The following is a 25,305-nucleotide window of genomic DNA, read 5'->3' as shown; positions in this document are numbered from 1 at the left end:
GCAGGAGTCCAGGGCCGATCGGGATCAGATACGCTCTATTCTCAATACTTCAGTCCATGATGTCATCCACACAGCCGACGATAGGCAGGGCTGGCACAGGATAATCCAGGAGAAGAGTATTAAAGGAGACCACAACCTTCAAAATTGAGAATTATTGACACACGGAGATTACTTAGTACGCTATTTTGTCTATGTTCGATCCGTGCACCAAATATATTGTTACTCGATGTTGAGCGAAAGCGATTAAAGTATATGCCACGTAACGAAGATTTGTTGCTGAAAATGCGCTCATCATTGGTCTTTTTATGTTTTTATTGATTGAGACCAGGGTACGGCCCATATTTGTGTTAGTGAATGATTTAACACTATTATTTTCGGTTTCCAAGAGTTTTAGTTTTCTTGGCCAGCGCATTATTCAAATGTTGATAAGCAACACGCCAGTCGCTGACGGTCAACGTGGAAACTGTAAAGTATTCATTGGTAATAATATAATGACTATGAAAACGAAATTAAGCTAAGGTTTTAATTATGTCCTAAAATAAAATAATACCACCGAGTTCTGTTCTGTTGTAGCTGTAATTAAATATAGGACGCTTTACAATTTATGGATTTCTTAAATAAAAAAAATTATAACCTGTTTATCTTTAACCATGTCTTTATTATTCAAATAAATTAATGCGTCAATTTAATCCATTACGTTCAAATAAATAAAGTTAAAAAGTACATAAAGGCGGCCTATAAGAAACTTTTTACATTGACACCTGACAGAGAGCGGGAAATCTACACAACATCGAAACATATTTTTTTTAATATGGGTACACTGCACAAAATATTCAAATTATTAACATTATGTATGTACCAGTTATTAGGTTAATTTCAATAAAGCCTGCATGAAGGTGTTACAAATAATAAATCATGCAAATAAACATTATTAAATGAAGTTTTTATTATCATTAAAATGTGATAATAAACTGACATACGAGCACTCAGTTGATGTAAACTATGACTTAAGAATGCAAATACATACATTGTCTACTAGCTGCCGACCGCAAGCACTCCTGTGTGCTTAGTGCGAGTTTTTTAACGTTCTCGATAGCGTAAAAGTTAACTCAAATTTTTATGAAGTTGGAACAGCGCCCCTAGCGGCAAACGTAGGCGAACGTTCCAACTCCATACCAATTTGAGTTAACTTTTACGTTATCGAGAACGTTAAAAAACACACAATAAGCACAAAGACTTCTCAAACTATTGAAAATGTAGATATTTCCATTCCTATTATAAATAATTAAATACGATAAACGCATTTATATAAAAGCATACATTAGTAACAATCACAAATTTCATATACATCTTTATAACATATCAAATATATATTATACTATATCAAAACATTTGTGATATGTAATCAGTGCCTTAAACGTATTTCACACAATACGCACAACAGACAATACATAACAGTCGTATTGCAAAATAAACAAATATCAAAATATAAATTTCAATTATTAAGAAAATTATCTTCTAATTAGTTATTAGAGACACAAAAGTTTAATACACAAATGATTTTCTACAGACTTAAAAAAAAGGAGGGGAGGCTATCGATTCGACTTTATCCTAGGTGAACTGATTTTAATCATTCTTTTTTTTAAAGTTATTATTTGGAAGCTGGTATTTTTAGTGCGATTCCATTACAATTTTATCAAGATCTGAATAGTTATTTTTGAGTCATATCTTTAATAATGCATATTTAATCCTCTTTAAGTAATGTACGATAATACTCACATTTTATTTGTCGAAGTCGGCTTTCTTTTTGCTTTAATATTTTGTATTGATTTGCATAGAATTTTATAAGAGATATCTTGCATATTTAATTGCGTCCAAGTTTTTTTTATTGCTTAGATGGGTGGACGAGTTCACAGCCCACCTGGTGCTAAGTGGTCACCGGCCCATAGACATCTATAATATAAATGAAGCCACCCATCTTGAGATATGAGTTCTAAGGTGTCAGTATAGTTACAACGGCTGCCTCACTCACCCTACAAGCGCACTAGGCATCACTGTAACGGTTAACAGAACCACACTGCAGACTACTGTGCCGTAGATGCGGACAACTGTACGTATTTCGTCGATAATGCAATTGAATGACCCATGCGCCCTCAGCGGGCCGACCGCGGTCCTTCCATCCACAAAAAAAGCGATTTCGATAAACTCTTGGCACTAAGAGGCAATTTTGCAAAAATTCACGGACACAAGTCGCTTTAAAAAAAAATGAAAACAGATTTATATTTCTACATTTTTTTCATGTTAATTAAATTATAAATAACATTTCTGAACAAAATTAACATATCTATTGTTAATTTCGGGTATTACGATAGTTCTAGTATGTTATTTTTGTGATGATGCTGTTTCTCGTAAATTGAACCATAATATCAAGTTTGAGGTCGGGGCCTAATTTTTACAAAGATCGCCTTTTGTATTCTTTGTTTTCTTTCGTGACTTTCTACTCTATGAACACATTTTCACAAAAAATCTTATACTATATACATAATCATACAACTTGCTAGTGATGGGTCGTCTTGTAAGCTCGCGCGGGTAGTTACCACAACCCCGCTTATTTCTGTCGCGAAGCAGTAATGCGTTCCGGTTTGAAGGGTGGGGTTGCTGTTGTGCAGGTAAAAACTGATACTTAAAACTCGCATCTTAAAATTGTTAGTGGTGGCATTCACGTTGTTAATGTCTATGGGCTCCGGTCACCTTTTAACGCCAGCTGAGCCGTGAGCTCGTTCACCTGTCTAAGCAATAAAAAAAAACAATTTGTAAACCTCATCCTCCAATTTCGAGTTTTTAATGTATGTATTTAATTATTTAGCGTTACAATGTTTCCAGTTAGATAGACACTCACTATTATATATTATATAACCCGCAATTTAAAGCAATGAAAATTACAATTAGTAAAAATATAAACATAATTTACTATCATTAGGAACAATTAGTATACAGATATAGTATTTCTATATTGTTTTAAATTGATTAAAGTATTTTCTAATATGTGAGTTTAACCTATAAATAATTACAAAACTCTTTTTGCGTGTTTTTACACATCACTATATTGGGTGTTTATAATGTGACGAAAACCCAGTTTGGTACATATTCTTTAATTTTAAAAATATTTAAATTCAAGTAAGGATAGTACCATATAGAGGCAGTAGTATAATTAGTACTAGTATATATCTAAGTATACTATATATTTGTTACGGAAATGTTAACTTCTTGTTATTCAATTTTATTTCACAGTTTTTCTAGTAGTAGGAGTAGTAATTACCATACTGCATATTGTTCATGGAAAATCAATCGGTTTTTTCGGCATTTTTAATTTACCGGAGTCATCGAGTTGGGTTTTAGCACACCCTGTATACAACAACAAGAGGCATTGGAATTGATCCCGAGACGAGAATCAAAATTCACAAAGAGCGCTGTGCTGGCTGCACTGGACACCAGCAAACGATTCAGTGTTACTTATGCGGGATTTACATTACGAAATTAGTGTCATGCATGTTGAGCTCAGTTTCACGAAAGTAGTTTCGATATATGCGAAAGTAATTTCGTTAAAAAATTAGTGTCGCGAAATCCACAATATCGCAGTAACCATGGCGCCGTTAGCATCAAAGCTATAATTTGCTATATTCAATGTAGATAAAGAAATGCTTATATACCTAACTATAAACTTAAAAGTCTATCAAGAAAAAAAAGACGTTGGTAGATTCGAGGATGGTCAACAAGGCATTTAGGTGCAATGAAGTTAGTCTCTGAATTAGCAGATGAAGACCCTGAGAGTTATAAAAATTATTTTCGAATGAGTGAAGATAATTTTAATTTTTTACTGTAGGTGTTTCGGGTCCCAGAGACACCCTTGACACTGATATTCATTAATAAGATATTTTATTTTTCTGTACTCCATCGTTGGTTTGCCATTTTCAACGCTTGAAGCGCGTCCGAACTAACAATACACACGTCCGCACAGCGCAGGCCCTTTCGCGACATTAGTTTCACGTCGCGTCTACACTATGAAATTAGTTGCTGACACTAATTTCACCAAAAAATCGCGCAGGGCACGAAACTAATTTGCATGCATGAAATTAATGCATGCATTACGAAACTATTAAATTATACGTGAAACTGTTGTTAAAACTAATGTCACGAAATTAATTTCATGCCACCAATTTCGTAATGTAAATTCGCCTTTTAAGTTCAGAGACTTTTAGTTGTACAGAGAGCCGCAAAAGTGTTTCAGTGGTACAGTACAAAACATTTAAAATACATAATGATTTTTTTAACTTTTATTTATTGCGTAGGTTAATGAGTGCTAGGGTTACTTGGTGTGAAGTATTCACCGGAGCCAATAGTTATAGCCATGAGATTGATATTTTAATTAAATTATATAACGGTCTGATTTAGTAAGTAGGTTAGATGGCTGTGAATATAACACGTATGGAACAAAGCGACCAGCGCCATTTTTGTTTAGATATTTGAAAGACGATTCTAGAAACGAAGATATGTAGCGGTCCTGTGGCTGACGCCGTGCACAGCCCAACTGTACAGTTTTGCGTTATATGATTACCATACATTTTTTTCGTTCGCTTCAGATTAGTTTGACAGTTGCACACCCTGTATCGACGCTTAAAAGGCAAACGTGACTAAGCGACAATGCGTAAACTTTACAGTAGACTAATTTAAAGTTGAAATACCTGAAAAAAATCTATTTTAACGAATCTAGCTGTAGGATTGAAATAATTTTAATAGACCTAGAAATATATATTTTTTGCGCATTGAATATCGTTATTGCCTATCATTTATGTACAAACCATTTATTGTTGCTTAGTCACGTTTGCCTTTCAAGCGTCGATATGAGCGGCGGGGCTAGTGCATCTCTACGGCGTCTGCGGCGTAGCACCACGGCATGTCCTCGCCGAACTTGCAGCGGTGCGCGTTGTTCTTGGCGTCGTAGAGCAGCGGGTGGTCCACGTAGGCGTCGCACGCGCAGCACCACACGGACAGGTCGCGCAGGGACAGCACCAGCGCGTGCCCGCTCGCCGCCCAGTGCGCCTGCATGTGAGCGTTCACGCCGCGCGCGCACGCCGTCTAGACTCAACCCAATACACGATTTAAACATCAACAGCCGACATGGTGACAGTTGGATGAATAATTTTGGAATTAGAATTTTGGAAGTAGTCGTGGCCTAAAGGATACGACGTCCGATGCATTCGTGTTGAGCGATGCACCGGTGTTCGAATCTCAGGCGGGTACCAATTTTTCTAATGAAATACGTACTCAACAAATGTTCCCGATTGCCTTCCACGGTGAAGGAATAACATCGTGTAATAAAAATCAAACCGGCAAAATTATAATTTGCGTAACCACTGGTGGTAGTACCTCTTGTGAGTCCGCGCGGATGAGTACCACCATTCTGTTTATTTCTACCGTGAAGCAGTAATGCGTTTCGGTTTAAAGGGTGGGGCAGCCGTTGTAACTATACTGAGACCTTAGAACTTATATTTCAAGGTGGGTGGCGCATTTACGGTTGTAGATGTCTATGGGCTTCAGTAACCACTTAACACCAGGTGGGCTGTGAGCTCGTCCACTCATCTAAGAAAAAAAAAAAAAAGTGTGTGTGTCCGCTCCGACGCACGACTGGAGTTTACTGGATATAAATATAAATTTGTGTCAGTTGAATACAGTAAAATATGCATTTATTAAAAAAGCTTTATTAATAAATGATTTGTAGCGGGTTATATTCGGGTATCAACCCACTAACAGTTGATACGTTCAGGAATCGAACCCGAACGGCGTCCGGCCACAAGCAAAACGATGTCGGTAAATTAAACGAAACAATACGAGAAATAGTTCTATATTACGACAACACGATACACTACAGATTATTAACAAATTAACGAGACACAAAACAAACGACTAACAAATATATGAAAATACAATAATGAGAGAAACGCGCGATCAGTACGAGGCTTTGTGGCGGACTGCCGGCGCAGCAGCCCGGCGTCACCTGCGATAACGCGGCCGCGCGTTGGCTCCTGATTGGCCAATCAGGAGCCAATCAGGCGCATAACGCATTTCGTGTGACATGCTATACTCTCTAGTACGATTTTGGTCCCCATAATTTTCATACCCCGGGCCTATATATGTAAATCGATTCTTAAGGAGTAAACTCCAATAAATAAAAAAAAACATCGACAGCCGACAGTTGGATGAAGTAGCTGTTCATACTCTGAAGATTAAGGGTAGGGTAGGCGCAGTGGGACATGCTACCATCTCTCAGATATTACAAAACAGGCGATGACGTCATCACGTGACAACAGTGCTAATGAGACTCTCTGATAGCGATAAGTAGCCGTGGCCTGAAGGATAAGTCGCCCGATGCACTAGTACCGAGCGACGCGACTGGGCCGGCGTTCAAATCCCGCAAGCCGGTACACATTCTTTGTAATAAAATACATAGTTACGTTTATTAGTATTTTCACGATTGACTTCCATGATAAAACGTTAACATCGTTTAAAAATTATTAAAACGGATTTTTTTATATAATATATATTTTTTTAAATATAATTAATTTAATTGATTACTGCTGTCACGAAGCAGTAACGTATTCCTGTTTGAAGGGTGCATAAACATGCGTTATACAAATTGAAGCTTCGATCACGTCTACATGTTAATTAATGTGGCAGACAGTCGGACCGTGACCTCAGAGACAATTGAACTTGGACTTAGTGTTTAAGCACACATGGCCATCTTCAAAGACCGTATACAGATATAAAACACCCAGACAGAGTAAATAAATGTGTTTATCACACGAATGTTTGTTCGACGTGGGAATCGAACTCGCGGCGCCTCCGGGTCATTCAAGTGAACGAGATTGCGACACCCGCTGCACACCCGGTCATCGTCCACAAAGTATATTAACCTACAGACACAGCCCACTGAGTTTCTCGCCGGATCTTCTCAGTGGGTCGTGTTTCCGATCCGGTAGTAGATTCTGCGAAGCACGGCTCTTGCTAGGGTTCGTGTTAGTAACGTCATCAGGTTTGAGCCCCGTGAGCTCACCTACTAGTTAAGGTTACGTTGATATAGCCTCTCAAGGCTCTCAGGTTATTAGGCTTATTAGGTTGCACACCCTATGGGATAATGGCGCATACTCACAATGTAGCAGTGCAGACACACCCAGTTCTCCAGGGTGTGTTCGCAGTCGACACACTGGAGTCCCTGCTGGAAGCGGACCCCGGCGGGGATGGCGTACAGCGCCTCCAGGTGCGGGCACCAGCCCAGCGGCACCACGGCGAACATCTCGCCCTCCACGAGCGCCTGCATGTTCTCCGACAAGTAATCCACTAAACTCTTGGTATTGCCAGTCGATTCCGGATTAGAATTGGACGCGGTGTCGCCGGCCTCGTCCTCGTCGTCAGTGCCGCAGTGCACGCCGTCTCCACATTTGTTCAGACTGAGGTTGGCCATGTTGTGCTCCAGGGAAGTGTCCAGTTGACTGCCGCTCTTGGAGTCCGACTTGGTGTCCTCGTATGAAGACGACAGCGCGTCGGACAGGTCGGACAGGCCTCGCGACGGCGCCGGCCGCTGGAGGACGTCCTCAGACGGCAGAGCGAGTTGGAAGGCGAGGCTCTTCCAGTACTTCTTGTGCGTGCTGATGACGTTGTTTATGGTCTCGACGGCGGACCAGTGGCAGGCGGTCCTCGGTTCGTAGTGGTGCAGTATGGGGTCTCCCAGCAGGGCCTTGGTGCACATGGTCATGGCGTAGGAGATGGCGGTGGTGTTGTAGCCGCCCTCTAGACAGAGCACCACCCGACCTCCGGCGAGCCCTCGCAGCAGCTGCGTCATGCGGCCGTAGCACTCCGGAGTTACTTTACAACCTGAGAGCAGTACGTTCAGAGTATACAAGTAACGATTGGATGTTCAATAGACTCTTGACCTTGTATCAAGGCGTGGAGGCTGCTGGTATACTGTATATTTTGAAATAAGAGTTGATTATCGTGTGTGTGATACAGGGATACTTTAGTGCGGTTTCACTGCTTTTTTTATATGCGTAATTATCAGGACATGGTATGCATTTTTTCTTTTTAATCCTTACGAATGTCGAATATATGATATTTTCTGTAAAAAAATATTTTTTGAAAATCTAATATTTTGATGCTGATAGTCGTTGTGTGAATCGTGTATGTACTTTACATCAAATAACTCAAACATTTTCATATAAAGATGAAATAGATCATTAGTGTGTGAGCATACGTGGGCGATTGCTAGTGTATAAATTTTGGCCCCAAATTACGCCACACGTAACGAATTTACGCTCGGCTAATTTGACAAGGCGAGTTTACTTGTTTAAACAAAAAGCGTTCTAACCTCCCAGTGGGTCTCCCACGCAGGCATCGAACCCCGCTGACACGATCACCAGATCCGGATTATACTCGTGAGCTATCGGCAGCACGACCTGGGTGAAGGCGGCCATGTACTCCGCGTCACCCATGCCGCGCTGACGGAGAAATAAAGGGAAGTCATCAGGACACGCATATATACTTTGTATTTTTGGGACAATGAAAAACATCTCACTAGTCGACTGATTTTCTAAACTCAAGTTTGAAGTCAACACCGCTAATATTATAACGCCATCTGTTGTCAAATAGCAGAAAAAAATAACAAAAGAACTAATCATATCGAGAGCGCTCGAAAAGTGCAACGCTATCTATTATCAAATAGTGGAAACACATATCGAAACGATTCGCCTTATCGGGAATGTTCTCAATAGTTGTAGAGTTGTTGTGTCGACTATGGAAGCGTTGCAGAGATGGCACGAAGGAGTCAGTAATCGGAAGTACTCCAAGCGAAGCGGAAGAAGTGAATTGAGAATTTTAAAGTGTTTCTTAAGTGTTCTAAATGCTTAATAGCTTTAATTTGTACTTAACAATATTCACTTCTCCCGGTTCGCTTCAGGTGATAAGTTCGCTGTTTCGCTTCGAGTAGTTCCGATTACTAACTGACTGCGTTGCATCTCTGCAACGTTTTTATAGTCGATACGACATCCCTAGAGTCGCCGAGAACATTCCTCACAAGTCGAGTGTTTTCGATGCGCGTTTCCGCTATCTGACAATAGATGGCGTTGTGCTTCTCGAGCGTTCTAGATGTTATTAGATCCTCCGATATTCGTTTTCGATATGGCGTTTACTCTTACCGGCGTAACAGTATTCTAGTTTATTACCTTATTCCAAGGTATGTTGATATTGTAGCCCTCGCCCCGCCCCGTGCCCACGGCCGTGTAGTCCGCGTCCTTCGAGTGCGGGAAGAACGAGCCGTGGTCGTAACGATGTATCGATATGTACAGTATCTGAAAGAGAAAATCGATTTTATAATCGACACGCATTTTTTGTGTGGGTTGTCTTGATTATATTGTTAATTAGTGATACTCCGTCAGACTCCGCTAGGACTGTCGTCGCTAATTATTGTGCATAACATTTTTTTTAAACTACTCGCACGCCTTCTGTCGTGCATAGGTAGTACGAGAGAAATTATGACACAAATCTTCCCTGGATTCGTGTTTATATGGCGATGCATAATGGCGAAATATAATACATGTAAATTTCGATTTATTTTTTTATTGCCCTCGTAGGCAAACGGGCATACGACCCATCTAATATTGAGTGGCTACCGTCGCTTATAGACGTCAGCAATGCCAGGGGTAAGCCAAGCAGCTGCCTACCTTATTGATTTGACATTGAAAACAAACTCAATCACTTATATATTTTACTAGCGGGCCGCTCCGACTTCGCTCGGGTCTTTAACAAAAATTTAAATATAAAAAAATATAATACACACACATTAACCCTTATATTTGCGTCAGGTTTCTAAAAATAGAAAATTATAAAGTATTATAGTTTGAATAATAATAATTATTTTAATGAACTCTAATTTTCATTTAAATAAAAATAAAAAATCTAATTTTTTATTATTTTTATATTATTATTTGTTTCATTATTGGAGTTTTAGTAAGAATCTCTCATTTAAAAAAAAATAATAATATAGCATGTCACTCTGGAAAAGTGTAGCTTTCAAACAGTGAAAGAATTTTTCAAATCGGTTCAGTAGTTTCGGAGCCTATTCAATACAAACAAACAAACAAACAAATCTTTCCTCTTTATAATATTAGTATAGAAATATAGATTAGTGATGAAGTATAATATACAGGCATTATATTATGCAAGTATCGGTCCTTTACTGGTGGTCGGACATCTTGTGAGTCCGCGCGGGTGGGTACCATCACCCTGCCTATTTCTACCGTGAAGCAGTAATGCGTTTCGGTTTGAAGGGCGGGGCAGCCGTCCAGTAACCACTTAACACCAGGTGGGCTGTTAGCTCGTCCACCCATCTAAGTAATAAAAAAAAAGAGATTACCAGTATACCAATGGTTTTTTATACGGTCATTGCTGTTTAGTGTGTGAAGGATATAAATTGGGAGCAAGTGTAGTTGCACCTGGTCGTCGGTGTAGGTGAGCGCCTGCGTGCCGTTCCCGTGGTGCACGTCCCAGTCGAGCAGCAGCACGCGGTGGGCGGCGCGGGCGGCCAGCGCGGCGTTGTTGAGCAGACAGAAGCCGGCGGGCGCGGCGCGGGCGGCGTGGTGTCCGGGCGGGCGCACCACGCACGCGGCGGCGCCGCACTGCCCCGACACCACCGCCTCCACCGCCTGCCGAGCGGAACACCGTGCCACTCAGTCTTAACCCTTTGACTGCCGTGTAGGTCACCGGTGCCCTACGCGGCGCACTCAAGTAATATTGTCGATTTCTGTTACTAAGGCGCCTGGATAACTTTTTCCTTCTTTTGTTTTAATCCTTTAGGACTCACAGAAATACATTCGATTTCAGTGGACCACCACGCCGCCTATTTCTGCCGTGAAGCAGTAATGCGTTTCGGTTTAAAGGGTGGGGCAGCCATTGTAACTATACTGAGACCTTAGAACTTATATCTCAAGGTGGGTGGCACTGTAGATGGTGGTGACGTTGTAGATGTCTATAGGCTCCAGTAAGTATGGGCACCAGTATGGGCTATGAGCTCATCCACCCATCCAAGCAATAAAACAAAACCTGCAGCACGCAGCCGGCCGCCACAGCAGCGCTGGACAGCGACTCCGGGTGAAAGTACACAGAGTCGTACTCCTCCTTCTGGTTATTCAGGTCCCGCAACTTCGTCGACGCCAGCTCCTTTAACCTGAGGAGATACAGCATATAAATAAATAAAAACACAAATTCTACAAAACATATTGCGATAAGATTGATTTTTGTTTAAATTAAAATTCTGTGTGGCGTTTTAGAATGACACCTTTTTTTTAGCATGCGTAAGCCGGAACGCACAACAGGTTGAAAAAAAAAAGATAGTCTGTGACAGCATACTATTTACCTCCGAAATGGACTTTTTGGCGGAAACCCAAGGAGTGAAGTTATATTATGATTTGTTTTATTTTGTATATTTAGTGTTTCTTCGGGTTTAATGTGTAATAATGTTGGTTTATTAACTGTTTAGTATCTGTGAAAGTACACAAATGTAAGTAAATCAAACAAAGCCGCTAAACGTAACTTATCGGGATCCTACAAACAGTCCATTGAAAAAGTCTACCAAGTAAATGACCATTATTTTACTGAGATTATATTTCATACCATATCATCTAATCTCATTTCATTTCGTTACATATTATTTTCATATGAAAAAGAATATAAATTAAAATAAGACTTGACTTAAAGGTCTCAGTTACAAGGTCATAAAATCCTTTATAAAAAAAACTTCCGAAATAAGACGATAAATAAAATTAAAAAGTGTTATAGCTGTGTAAGCTGCTGCAACAATAACATTCCTATTGTTTCGATTATCGTGTTAATTACGAGTGATCTAAAAACACGATTTTCACGCGAAATAAAAAAGGAACTCTATTTGGACTCCCTCGTCTGAAATCTTATATATATAAAAATGAATTGCTGTTCGTTAGTCTCGTTAAAAATCGAGAACGGCTGGACCGATTTGGCTAATTTTGGTCTTGAATTATTTGTGGAAGTTCAGAGAAGGTTTAAAAAGTGAAAACCTAAATATGAAAATTCTCGGAATTAAATAGAAATAACAATTTTGTTTTACCTTTAATGTGTCCCCCGTCGGACGGATTCCTTTTGTTTGTTTTAAGTTTATATTTTACACAAAAGTTTAGGTCTTTTATTTATAGATTGAGGCACTACGAAGTCTGCCGGGTCAGCTAGTATTAATTAAATATATTTGAGCGGCGAAGGTATTTGTGTAAATCTCCACAAGGCACCTGTCCAAATATTTGTCGGAGTGCACGCTCAGTATCTCCTGGTCGGAGGCGGCGCGGCCGGGCAGCCGGTGCAGCCTCTCCAGCAGACCGAAGTCCCGATGTCGCTCGTGGATCCTCATGATACGCTCCGGACTTTCGACGTGGCCTCTAGAAGGAAATCTAGATTAAACTTAACTGCTAGAGAATTAATCTTTTAACCCATACAATAATATAAAAAGTAAGATTTTTTTAATGACTTGGACGTGGACGAGCTCACAGCTCACCTGGTGTTAAGTGGTTACTGGAGCCCATAAAAAATCTACAACGTTAATGCGCCACCCGCCTTGAGATATAAGTTCTAAGGCCTCAATATAGTTACAACGGCTTCACACCAGGTGGGCTGGGCTCGTCCACCCATCTAAGCAATAAAAAAAAAACCAATAGCCCAGCGACCGTCTCCGGTGGACTCACGGTTCGACCACGTTCCTGTGCTTCAGCATCGCCTCGTCGTACACGTAACCGACCGCGTGGGTCGGTGACGTCAGATCCGTCACTGAAAACACGAAAAATGATTGATTGGTGATTCGTCGGGCACGCCCCCCATGGTAACTTCAATAAAGTCTTTTCCCCCTACCTAGTCGCTGGTAGCCTAGGGGGCTATTCCAACTGAGCTCACGGACTCAACCTAAGGGATTTTGCTAACACAAGCCCTAGCAAGAGGTACTGCATAGCAGAATCTACCGCCGGATCGGAAACTCGTCCCACTGACAAAATCCCTCGAAAAACTCAGTGGGCTGTGTCTATGGGTTAGTTCGCTCGTCGAATTCTTCGTGCTTGAGGAGCCTAAAGGCACCCAGAACGGATCCAGGGGATCCGGCAAACAAACTTAACTGATAGACGGAAGCCGAACATTCCTATTTATATAATAATATTAATAGTATATTATGAACTTACACTGTCACGCAATGTAACATAATAAAAATCAACTCGGGGTCAATGAACTCGCGTGACACTGAACACTTGTCATCCAGTCTGTCCAGTGCTGAACATAGGTCCCTCCAATCGGCCTCCAGTACTGTCCTCTGCATTCAACGTAACCCAGAGGTTTTCACTAAGTTAAGTGATACATCAGGTATCAGGTAGGTGGCCGTCTCACGTTGCACTTGCCAGTACGCGGTCTCCACTGAATTCAACTTTCGAATACTAATCTATTTCGAATACTATACTAATCTATGTAAAAATGAATTGCTGTTCGTTAGTCTCGCTAAAACTCGAGAGCGGCTGGACCGATTTGGCTAATTTTGGTCTTGAATTATTTGTGGAAGTCCAGAGAAGGTTTAAAAGGTAGATAAATATGAAAATGCTCGGAATTAAACAAAAATAATAATTTTGTTTTTCCTTTAATGTGTCCCCCCCCCGTCCCCCGTCGGACGGATTCCTTTTGTTTGTTTTAAGTTTATATTTTATACAAAAGTTTAGGTCTTTTATTTATTGATTAAGGCACTACGAAGTCTGCCGGGTCAGCTAGTTTAGTTTCTAAATATTATATTAATGACGTCATTGTTCATAAGAGGACAGTCGTCGTTCCTCATCCGTGCCCCCGCCCCCCCACTCACCCGCTCGCAAGTGGTCGAGTCTGTCCTCGAGGGCCCGGCGGGTGGGCTCGTCCTGCGTCGGGTAGCAGTCCCGGGTGGCGAAGCGCGACGGGCGCGTCTCGTCGCCCCGCCACCGCACGAGCACCTCGTGGCGGTCCCCCCGCGCGGGCTGGTAGCTGTAGCAGCTCCAGTACTGTCTGTGCGCGTATATGCAGTCCAGTATCGTGTCGCGGATTCTGCAATCGATATTTATGCCCTCGTGAGGTCTAAGTATGTAATGATTCGGCTGTGAGATTGTTGATTGTGGAAAACTGTCAAAACCTGCAGCAGTAAGCGACTTTAATTATCGTTTTATTGTTGCACTAGATGTATAGACGGATGCCCACATCACGGAACGCCGCTATTCACATTGATGAATGTAAATAGCAAGTACTTAAATAAATAACAAGAATCATGAAAAGTAAGATAAGGATGAATTTTCAAAATCTGATTTCCTTTGAAGTCCCCAGCAAGAAACTGGTCGGTTTTTTTATACTTATCCTGGTAGCCTTGAGGGGTCATACCAGGTTCACCGAGCATGTAGGCGTGCTCAAAGTGCTCACCCTTCGTATACATGCAATTATGTTGAACGGTAAAAATGTTGCATACTAAGATTATTTAATTATGTTCAATTCAGTTAACGACTACTTCAGCAGAGTATTTCAAATTTTTACTTTATTTTATTACACGTACGTTTTTTTAATTACTTATAACAAATTGTATCGTTAAAATTGTAATAGACAGTATATTAGATCAATTGAAATATAGGGAGTTATCACTTTGGTATGCGACTATGTCTCTTAGAAGTACTCACGAGTCGCAGGGGGGCGTGGGGGGCTCCAGTTTGGGGGGCGCGTCGCCCAGCAGCGTCCGCAGCGTGAGGGCGGCCCCCTCGGCCAGCGACGTCAGGCAGTAGCCGCCCTCCAGCACCACGCACACGCGCGACGTCACCGACTGCAGCGCGTGCAGCAGGACCGCGTAGCACGCCGGACTCACCTCCATCTCTCCCTACAACACCCATTAAGGGTAGGACCGACTTGTCCAACTTTAGCGGAACAAGTCGAACACCAATGACATGCACAAACTGACAAACATAAGCTTGTCTATATTATAATACTATAAAGAGGAAGGATTTGTTTGTTTGTTTGTAATGAACAGGCTCTGAAACTACTGAACCGGTTTGAAAAAATCTTTCACTGTTTGGAAGCTACATTATTCCCGAGTGACATAGGCTGTAATCTTTTTTGAAAAAAATTAGGGACCTTTACTAAAACTCCAACAATGAAACCCAAGGTGTAAAAAAATGGTGCACGTGCAGCTTGGTGCACGTGAAAGAAGTGACACTTCTTTTGCGGTGTACTTTGATTTTCTTAATTTTTCATCCTTAAATAAATTTTTCTTGTAATAGAGAATGCTGTGTATAAGAGAAACGATCTAGCCCGTTTTGTCCTATTGCCTCTTCACGGTCAAATGGTTCGCGAGGCGCTTTGTCTATTTTCTCACTCTCGCTCTTTCTAAATCGTATCTTTTCTCTCTATCCGCAACGAATCTGTCGCGAGTTACATTTTACTCCCAACGCGCCTAAAGAAGTTTCACTTCAAAACAAAATTATATTTAGTTTAAGTGTACTTTCAAAAACAAGATTCAATATGAACACCCCGGACGGCCAGCGCCTGTTCTCAATTAAATCTCAATTCAAAAATTGTCCTCATTCCGTTGATTTTAATTTGCATAATAGAAATTTAAGTACCAAACCTTTTGGAAAACAGCAATTTAAAGCATTAATTTTCCGAAACTCATGCTTAAAGATAACTGAGGCGTCATTTCAATTCCAATTGGCAGTTTATAAGCATTGTTAATGGCATGGATGACAATTCATAAATCACAGAGAGAGAGTTTAAAATCGAACCTTTTCATCTCCTAAGGCCGAATCGTAACCAGCCGAAACTATTACAAGTTGGGGCGCGAACTGAAATAGATCAACAACATGCGTAATCAGATCATTGTACCTCGGGACATCCGATGGCCGCGTCGTATCCTGCAGATACTATGATCAACTCCGGCTGGTACTGTATGATTGAGAGAAAATTTTATTTAAAAAAAAAACATATCACACATTGTCGTTATAGGCGAGGTAAAACCTTCCGCGACGGGTGAGGTCCTCGACCTTCGCGTCAGCTGATTGTTAGGTCACTTTGAGTGTGGTGACATTCGGAACCTTTGAGTACCGATAAGTTCAAGTATTATGAAAGTCAACTTGAAAGAATCTATGACCTCACCCGGCTCATGCAGCAGTTAGCCACGGTCAATACCCTAGTCAGATGGATTCTGGACACTGTCAGTGCTATTGGACGCCATTAGTTCTACCACTAGCAACAGCTTTGCCATAGGTCAAAGTCGTTGGAAAAGTTCAACGTGAAACCTAAAACATTTTTTTATTGCCCTTGTAGGCAGACGAGCATATGGCCCACCTGATGGTGAGTAGTTGCCGTCGCCCATGGACGTCAGCAATGCCAGGGGCAGAGCGAACCTGCAGCCTACTGTAAAGTACTCTCTACAAGCCTAGTTTGAAGAAGGACATGTCATAGCGCTGACATAACCCATTAGATTTCTGATATGTCTGAGTAAAGGCAACTCAGGAGAGGGTCGGTGCGATGGACACTTAACTAACCTCGTAGGCCATGGGCAGAAGCAGCTGGTGCCAGATGGCCAAATAGTCTCCGTCTTTCATCCCGGTTTTGTTGAGGGGCACATTGAAATTGTATCCTTTACCGGCGCCGCTGCCGACGTAGTGGAAGTCGGACTGTCGCAGCTGGGGCCAGAACGAGCCGTGCTCGTAGCGGTGTATCGAGAAGTATACCACTCTGGAATCGTCCCAGTGGATTAACGATACGATGTATTTTTCGTCAAGAAATTAATAAAACTAGTGGTCCCGCAGTAGTCGAAATTCGACTATAATTAATTAAAATCATAAGTTTGTATATTATTATGGTTCTATCATCAAATACTATTTTACTTCTATAATCACTGATTTCGCCAATACTACACTCTAAGCAAATAATATTAAAGACAAACAATATTATAAACTTATTTTCAATTTGAACACAGACTTTATGCAATAACAAATAACAAAAGTTTGACAATGACTCTACATAGGTGTGTGTGTCAAATACATGGTAGTGTGTGTAATGTTTTTTTATTGATTTAATGTATTAATAATGCATAATTTAAAAAAAAAATTGCTTTCTGCACTCCTTCTCTATATTCTCTATAAGTGTGGGAAATTCTATACTCCTCCGTCCGCGCAATTTTCGTAAAAAGGGATACAAAGCTTTTGCTTCACGTATTAATTAATAAAATCTATTGTCAAATGCTATCGCTGACGTTCTTGTGAGAAACAGATTTTCGAACTTTCCGTGTTCACCAAAAAGCCCATGTCACACTCGGTAAATTTCCCGCCATTTCATTAGGTATATTTTAATGTTAATAAATAAAATTGAATTTTACTCTCGATTCCGGCATACCAAAAGTAAAAATCTAAATCTCAAACGAACATGATTTTTGGATATTTTTGGGCTTTATTTAAAACTTAACTCCACTGTGGCTAAAATGCCATTTGCCACGCTGAAAAAAGAAATAAAAATGGCTTAATAAGACTAAGTAAGTGTATACCTGGGATCGTCGTAGAACATCTGCTGTGTGGCTTGTCCGTGGTGAACGTCCCAGTCCACGATCAGTATCCTATTAAATCGTTATTTTTTTAACTTTCAATAATTTTAATTTTTTCAGCCCTAGAACTTTTTTTTTATATAAGAAAATGGCTCCAAAGCCTTAGAGTTTGTCGATGCTACAGTATATACAAAAATTACAGTAGTTCAGAGAAAAAAATATTAATTAAAATTAGATAGACCGCCCTTCAAACCGAAACGCATTACTGCTTCACGGCAGAAATAGGCAGGGTGGTGGTACCTACCCGTGCGGACTCACAAGAGGTCCTACCACCAGTAGTACTGTGCACTTCACATAATCTTCAACTACCCCCATACCGTGTCGAGTCTGTAAGCCTCACTGACCTTTGCAGACCCCTTTTGTCCAAGGCGTGCTTGGCGGCCAAAGCGACGTTGTTGTAGAAGCAGTAGCCGCAGGGCTCCGAGTGCATGGCGTGGTGTCCCGGCGGCCGCACGAAGGCCGCGCCGTTCTGGACTTCACCCGACACGATGCTGTCCACCATGTCGATGGTCGAGCCGGCCGATATCAGCGCCAACTCGTGCGTGCTCTGTACCACAGACACAGAAGCGGTAAGCTAATTGATATCGGGCTTTGAATCATAGATGCGGAAGTGCCAAATCGGCCCCGCCGAGCTTTTGTTTCAACTTCTAAGGCCTTCAAATATTTGTGGTGAGTATAAGCATACTGGCAAACGCCAAGTAACATCAATTACACATATTTCATCATTAAAAGACGGACACGGAAGAGAGAAGTTTTAATATACAATCTAATTTACATTTTGTTTTCACAAAGTTAAATGTTTGGTTTAAGCGAAATTTTCGCAACATTACACTCAAAATATCATAACAAAAAAACACTTCTTCAGCTATTTCAATGGAGTAAACTTAATTGAAGTTCAATTAAAAACATCGAACTCATGATGCAAATACCAAATAAAACGTACCTTTAATTATAAATATAAATGTCGCGTATTAAGCGAACTGTCATAGCCTTTCACCCATGGATATGTAAATACAACATAGCTATACATGTTGGAGTATTTCTACTTTGGGGTAGCGACATGGTAAGCGGGCGGTCTAGAAATGTTAACTCGGAGCGTATATTACGCAGGAGCGTTCCGTCTGATACGGCGACTCGCTCGCTTCTGAGCTCGAGAGACAACAACGGAGCGTATAATGCTATAAAAATAGCAAGGTATCGTGGTGGGACGATGTTGTTTACGACTCTTATCTTGCACGTGTAGTTTTCGATGAATGCTTGCACGTGTTGTTTGTCGTCCCATCTTTATTAGTCATGAACTAATGGTTTATAAAAACACGCGCCGACTTACATACATGATTAATCTTTAAACACTTACTGGATGAATATAAATAGCGTCGAATTTCGATGAGAGCTCTTCCAAATACGCGGCGTCGTCGTTTCCGTGTGTCGTCTCTAACATTTCGTACACGGAGGGCGCGTGTAGCACGCAGAGCTCCTCCTTGGTGGCCGCGCGGGGCTCCAAGTGCTTGCAGCGCTGGACCAGGTTCAGTTCCTGACACCTGAACACGTCATTAAATCTCTTCAGGATTGCTGCCTGGATGTAGCCCCAGAGTGCGGGGAAAGATTCTGGAGCAACTACAATTATTTTTTAATATACAGTAAAAGCTTCTTATTCGCGCCCCTTTATTCGTGTTTGCATTATTCGCGGATTAAAAAAATGCGACCCAATTCCTATATTCGCGGATCTAATAAGTACATACATAATAATAAACGGATTCCAATAAATAGGTATCCAACCCATTATCCTTTGTAAATGCCGCCAAAGACTAATAAAAAAAGTAAAATAGATCTTATTACAACTTGGCCTAAAGTTAGTATTGCGATGAAAATTAGCCTATATTTTTCTCGGAGTGCCGATAGCGAATTTGGTCAAAATCGTGGTTTGGATGTGAAAATGTAACAGACAGACCCTGTTTTCCAATTACAGCACAAGAGCGCATTATGCGGCATAATGCTCAACGATAATATAAACAAAATTTCGATCAATGCCAACTTAAAGAAAAAAAACACTTGTCAATTTTCTGCCACCTGTAGTTTTCCAATTACAGCACAAGAGCGCATTATGCGGCATAATGCTCAACGTTGAATGTTTCAATTGAATGTTTCAACTACAGCAACGATCGAGCACTCTCAAAAGTACTGCTCTCGCGTGATACTCGCAATCGATACCGACTCAGTGACAGAAAATTGACAAGTGTTTTTTCTTTAAGTTGGCATTGATCGAAATTTTGTTTATATTATCGTTGAGCATTATGCCGCATAATGCGCTTTTGGGCTGTAATTGGAAAACAGGGGATATCACATTCGGCATTAATAATACTATTTTATGTATAACTTCAAATATCTAACAATAATATCTTATCTATAATAGAAATCTTTATATTTCAATGTTAGTCTATTAGTCTTCTTTAATTAGCCCTCTTTCTATGCTGTATTATACGGAGACACCGATTTAGATATATTGCCATATTTATTTCTGTAAGTAGTTGATTTTGGTATTTTTTCTGGGGTCTTAAACTCTACTCTAACTTTTTGATAAATAATTTAAACATAAAGAAAATTATACCAAAAATGGTCTACGGTTGGTTATCTTTATAATACATTAAGTCATTCATAATTACCTAAATAACCTAAATAATAAAGAATGTTTTTCTGATCAAGTTTTTAAATAGTGACTGTGGCAGCTCCAAGACTATTTCTATTACATGGTATGGCAGTTAAAAGCCTATGAGCAGTGTAGATTACATATTTTTTACTGACCTCTTGATGACACTAATGAGCCTTTCCGGACATTCTGGGTAATTTTCGTCCCACAAGCACCTGTGTTCTCCCATGCGAGGCTCGGTGACAAATCCGGTTGGACCCTTCACTAATGTCTTCGATTCCATCGCCTGATAAGAAACAAAAACTTTTTTCGTTACACGGGTCAGTTAGCTCATTGCTCACGAGATATTTAATAATGAGAACTCATAGACATTGCAATGTTAATAAGGTTGTTTAGGCTGTTGTACTATTCATTTCAGAATGAATAATTGCTCGGTGGTAGGTATAGGCAGGTTGGTGATACCTACTGGAAATTACATTTTGCCTTTTTTATATTTACATATTTTTTACACACATAACAATGATTTAAATACAAAAAATATGTATGTACGTATATGAATAGAATTTAAATATGCAGTAAATTGAGTGCATTACTCCCACTGAATACCACCTAATGAAAATTCTCTAACTTGTTTTTTTCATTTTTTTTATTGCTTAGATGGGTGGACGAGCTCACAGCCCACCTGGTATAAAGTGGTTCCTAGAGCCCATAGCAAATGCGCCACCCACCTTGAGATATAAGTTCCAGAGTCTCAAGTATAGTTACAACGGTTGCCCTACCCTTCAAACCGAAACGCATTACTGCTTCACTATAGAAATAGGCAGGGTGGGGACACCTACCCGTGCGGACTTACAAGAGATCCTACCACCATTAAAAAATGTCTTATTGAATTGGGTAGTGTTATGCTAGGGCACAGCCAAGCTGCTGCCTACCAAGTGAATGATTACTTAATAGTAATTTACTTAATGGTAATCCATTCTTTTAATTCTCAAAACTAGCATATCACACATCTTAGTGACAGTTACGGTATTTTAAGAAGCCCATGACTAACATGCCATATACCTGTGAGTGTGAAAAGTATCATATTAAACCATACTGTGTGCATCGTAAAAGGGCCGTTACACTTGACATCAAGCAATAAACTAAAAAATACTCACAATCTGAAAATGATCCCTGATCTCCATTACGAAATGATTTTGCTTCTTTTTCTGTTGAGCCTTCTTTTTAGCTGCTATTAAGGATGCTGAAGGCTGAAAAATGACACAAAAAGATTTAAAGACAAAAAACAACTCTCAATATTAAACTAAGCTGTTACAAAATATACATAGAATTTATTTCTTGAAGTCGTTGATACTGATTAGCAACTGACTGAAAAGTAGTTTTTATATAAATAGTAATTGCTGAGTAATAAAATTTATTGTTTAACCGTGACAAAATAATAAAAAATAATATTACTTTACTTTGAAACCAGTAAATTTACTGAGAGATGCGCGCGACTCTGTCCCCTAACATAAATTGTATTTTTATTACTCTCTTTAGACCAGTAGCCTCAATGCTAATACATGCTTTGCCAAGCAAGGTTATAGATATGATATAATTACAAAAAAGATTTAAACATTTATTTTGTCCCCTAGTGAGCACTCAGCTATACTTTGTTCTTATCAATCATGTGCTGGAATTTAATTACACTTTTGAGATAATTAGATAACATACAATGTCGTTTGAAAATTAAAAATCGTAATTCAAAATTTTTTTTGTAATAATACCTCATTTTCACCTGATTTACTTAGAATTTATTTGGTATATTATTATGTTAGCTTTTCTCAATAACATTATCAGATCTCTAACGTAGCCTGATAGTGAGAGAGTGAGTATCCACTTAAAAAATCTTCCAGCCTGTCAACACTCATCTTTCTTTACACCAAGCTAAGATGATAAAGTAAAGCAGCAATGAAGAGTTTCCATTAAAGTTTACTAGACGAATTAGCAACATCACTTTAAATTGTTTTTGAAACTATATTTAGTGTATTTAGTTCAGTGAGCAAATTCATACTGAACATTTGTAAAGTATGTATTTCATTTGAAAAATGGGTATGTGCTTGCGAGATTGAAACACCATTGTATTGTTTGATAAGGATGCAGTGGGAGACTATATTTTTAAGTATTTAAGTACAGCCAATTAACATCAAAAAACCTTTTTAGAAGGTAGGTAAGCATTGCTTAGTTTACAGCAATTTTAATGATTGTATACATAGCTCATGTTTTAAATATTTTCATTGTGCAGAAAGAAACTATGAAGTATTTTATTAGTTATAAAATATAGTAGAAAAAATATGATCATGAATATTTCGATTAATTTTTTTAACATTATTGATATCATTAACATCAGCCCACAGACATCCATTGCTGTAGATGGGCCTTCCCCAACATTTTATTAATAGTCCTGTTCATCCTGCATCCAGAGAAATCCCATAACCTTTAGCAGGTCGTCGGCCCATCTTGTGGCAGGCCTACCTATGCTGCACTTTTCAATTAAATTTCAGTAAAATTTCCAGGGGCTGTCAAAGATCTCATCCCAAAAGTGCAGTGTTTCAAGGCAAAATACTATGACCAGTGTGTGTTGCTAATGACGACATAATAATATGGCAGTAACAGACGTATTGATGACATTTAAAATACTTTACTATTTGTAGTCACCAATACTGTCCATTAATTTTCCTTATCACATCTTTCAACTGTCTTTCATTTTAACCAAGTGCTATGCCATAGACTGTTCAGGCCATCATTATGTAGATGATCTTTTACAAGTTCAATTATAACTAGTCAGGTCATAAGTATTGTCACACAGTAAAAACTTTTCTTTTAGAATGCTGGCCACAAAAAAGTTTATTGAATTCGAATTTCGAATTGTTCATGAAAATAAAAATGTACACTTTTAGAATTTTACTCATTTTTAAATATGGAGTGGATGCTTAAAGAAGACCGTGTTGCAGTTATTGCGTTGCATCGTTGCGGTTACGCGCCAATTCAAATTTTTAACAACTGAAAATTTTGAATATAACCAAAAGATTCGTTTATCGTACCATCAAACGATACAATGAAGACTCTAGTGTAGATGACAGGTCAAGAAGTGGTCGCCCTCGGTCTGTTAGGACTCCAACAGTGATAAAAGCTGTGAAGGCGCGAATTCAAAGAAATCCCAAACGTAAGCAGAAACTGTTGGCCCTTCAGATGGGGTTAAGCAGAACCACGGTGAAAAGGGTGTTAAATGAAGACTTAGGGCTTCGGGCATATCGAAGAAAAACAGGACATCGTTTGAATGCTCGTCTAATGGACCTGAGACTGAAGATATTCCGCGCTTTGTTGAAGCGGTACGCGGGAAAAAAATATCGGGAAATTCTTTTTTCGGATGAAAAAATTTTTACCGTAGAAGAGAGCTACAACAAACAAAATGATAAGGTGTACGCACACAGTAGTGAAGAAGCGAGCAACCGTATTCCGCGTGTCCAACGAGGTCATTTTCCATCCTCGCTCATGGAATGGTTGGGAGTTTGTTAATGGGGCTTAACAGAGGTACATTTTTGTGAGAAAGGTTTAAAAACGAATGCAGTTGTGTATCAAAATACAGTCCTGACGAACCTTGTGGAACCTGTTTCTCATACCATGTTCAATAACAGGCACTGGGTATTCCAACAAGATTCGGCGCCAACTCATAGAGCGAAGAGCACACAAGACTGGCTGGCGGCGCGTAAAACGACTTCATCTGGCACGAAGACTGGCCCTCCTCCAGTCCAGATTTGAATCCGTTAGATTACAAGATATGGCAACACTTGGAGGAAAAGGCGTGCTCAAAGCCTCATCCCAATTTGGAGTCACTCAATACATCCTTGATTAAGGCAGCCGCCGATATTGACATGGACCTCGTTCGTGCTGCGATAGACGACTGGCCGTGCAGATTGAAGGCCTGTATTCAAAATCACGGAGGTCATTTTGAATAAACTTTAGTGTCATAAGAATCTATGTTTTGTTAAGTTCATTTTGGTATATGAATGGTTACATAATGAATAAACTTGTTTTAATTATTTTACATTAAACATGTGACAGAATTTATGCTGACTAGGTACATAGCACTAACATAATTGTGGCAGCTAGCTATCATAGAACGCAAGGTAACTGACAGATGCCTGAATCTCGCTTACAACATTTTCAAGACAAGCTTGCATATATAACAACATTCGGACCGTCGGTCTACCGAGCAAACTCACCCGCTCGGTGGAAGATCTTCCCTTCCGTCATTTAATACTTAAGTATTAAGAAGTGCTTATAATGTGAAAACAATTCATGTTAAATATAACGTGGCCTTTCTTGAATTGCCTTCCATTTATTCTCAAGCGCTTAGGAATATTTTGTCTCAGTGTAGGGGGTACTGAGCAAAGTTCTAGTCTCGTAATTGAGCTCTTGAATTGTGGTTTGAAGAGTGGGCATGATACCGGTTGATATGAAGTCGTAAAATGATAAAAATACCTTAGCTGCGGCGGACATTGCTCGAGTTTGAATCTTGGCCTTGCGAGCTCCATTCCTGGTCACTATATTGGACGTTGGCGGCGTTACTTTCTTACTGTCACCGCCCGATCTACGAGACTGCGTCGGCGGAGGTGTAGCCTATTCAATACATAAATTACATAAATCACACTAAAACTACAACTACTGATAAGTACTATTCGAATTTTGAATTAATAATGACTCACCATTATGTTAACGTTTTTGTTTTGCTAAAACCATTTATTTTATTTACTGAAGATACATTGTTATCAACTGAATTTTTTAGCCAAAATATTTTATTGAACTTTAGTGATTTGTTTGTTTTTGTGGAATATATGTCAAGTGCGGTTGGAGGTTGGATTCGGCGACCGATATTTGCAGGGGGGTGCAACTCCCATACAAAGGAAAAGAA

The 25,305-nt window shown here is 39.8% G+C and overlaps 1 protein-coding gene across 2 annotated transcripts; it reads right to left on the bottom strand.

The window, feature by feature from the left end:
* Positions 1–557: 557 nt before the first annotated feature.
* Positions 558–25,305, bottom strand: LOC101741658 (histone deacetylase 6). 2 transcript variants are annotated; one of them, XM_012688445.4, is made up of 19 exons: positions 25,100–25,305; positions 24,876–25,013; positions 21,509–21,601; positions 20,507–20,637; positions 19,062–19,245; positions 18,049–18,251; positions 17,648–17,716; positions 16,647–16,839; positions 15,985–16,044; positions 14,790–14,983; positions 13,958–14,172; positions 12,813–12,894; positions 12,363–12,509; positions 11,149–11,272; positions 10,542–10,751; positions 9,273–9,398; positions 8,420–8,549; positions 7,208–7,929; positions 558–5,136 (listed from the first exon to the last, which is right to left on the bottom strand). In XM_012688445.4, the coding sequence occupies exons 1-19, from the start codon at positions 25,100–25,102 to the stop codon at positions 4,915–4,917; spliced, it is 3,246 nt and encodes a 1,081-aa protein (XP_012543899.2). In that variant the 5' UTR covers positions 25,103–25,305; the 3' UTR covers positions 558–4,914. The 2 variants fall into 2 exon arrangements, with proteins under 2 accessions (XP_012543899.2, XP_012543900.2); XM_012688446.4 differs by lacking the exon at positions 15,985–16,044 and adding an exon at positions 15,885–15,944.

This window comes from Bombyx mori, chromosome 5, assembly GCF_030269925.1.
Source record: "Bombyx mori chromosome 5, ASM3026992v2".
Classification (NCBI taxonomy): domain Eukaryota; kingdom Metazoa; phylum Arthropoda; class Insecta; order Lepidoptera; family Bombycidae; genus Bombyx; species Bombyx mori.
This window is presented reverse-complemented; position numbering and strand designations above follow the sequence as displayed.

Bases quoted from the DNA above. Each gene is read 5' to 3' on its own strand.
- LOC101741658 (XM_012688445.4), bottom strand. The intron at 21,602-24,875 runs GTATTTTTATCA...GTCATTTTTCAG, and splicing joins CAATGTCCGCCGCAGCTAAG to CCTTCAGCATCCTTAATAGC. The intron at 17,717-18,048 runs GTCAGTGAGGCT...ACGATTTAATAG, and splicing joins GACAAAAGGGGTCTGCAAAG to GATACTGATCGTGGACTGGG.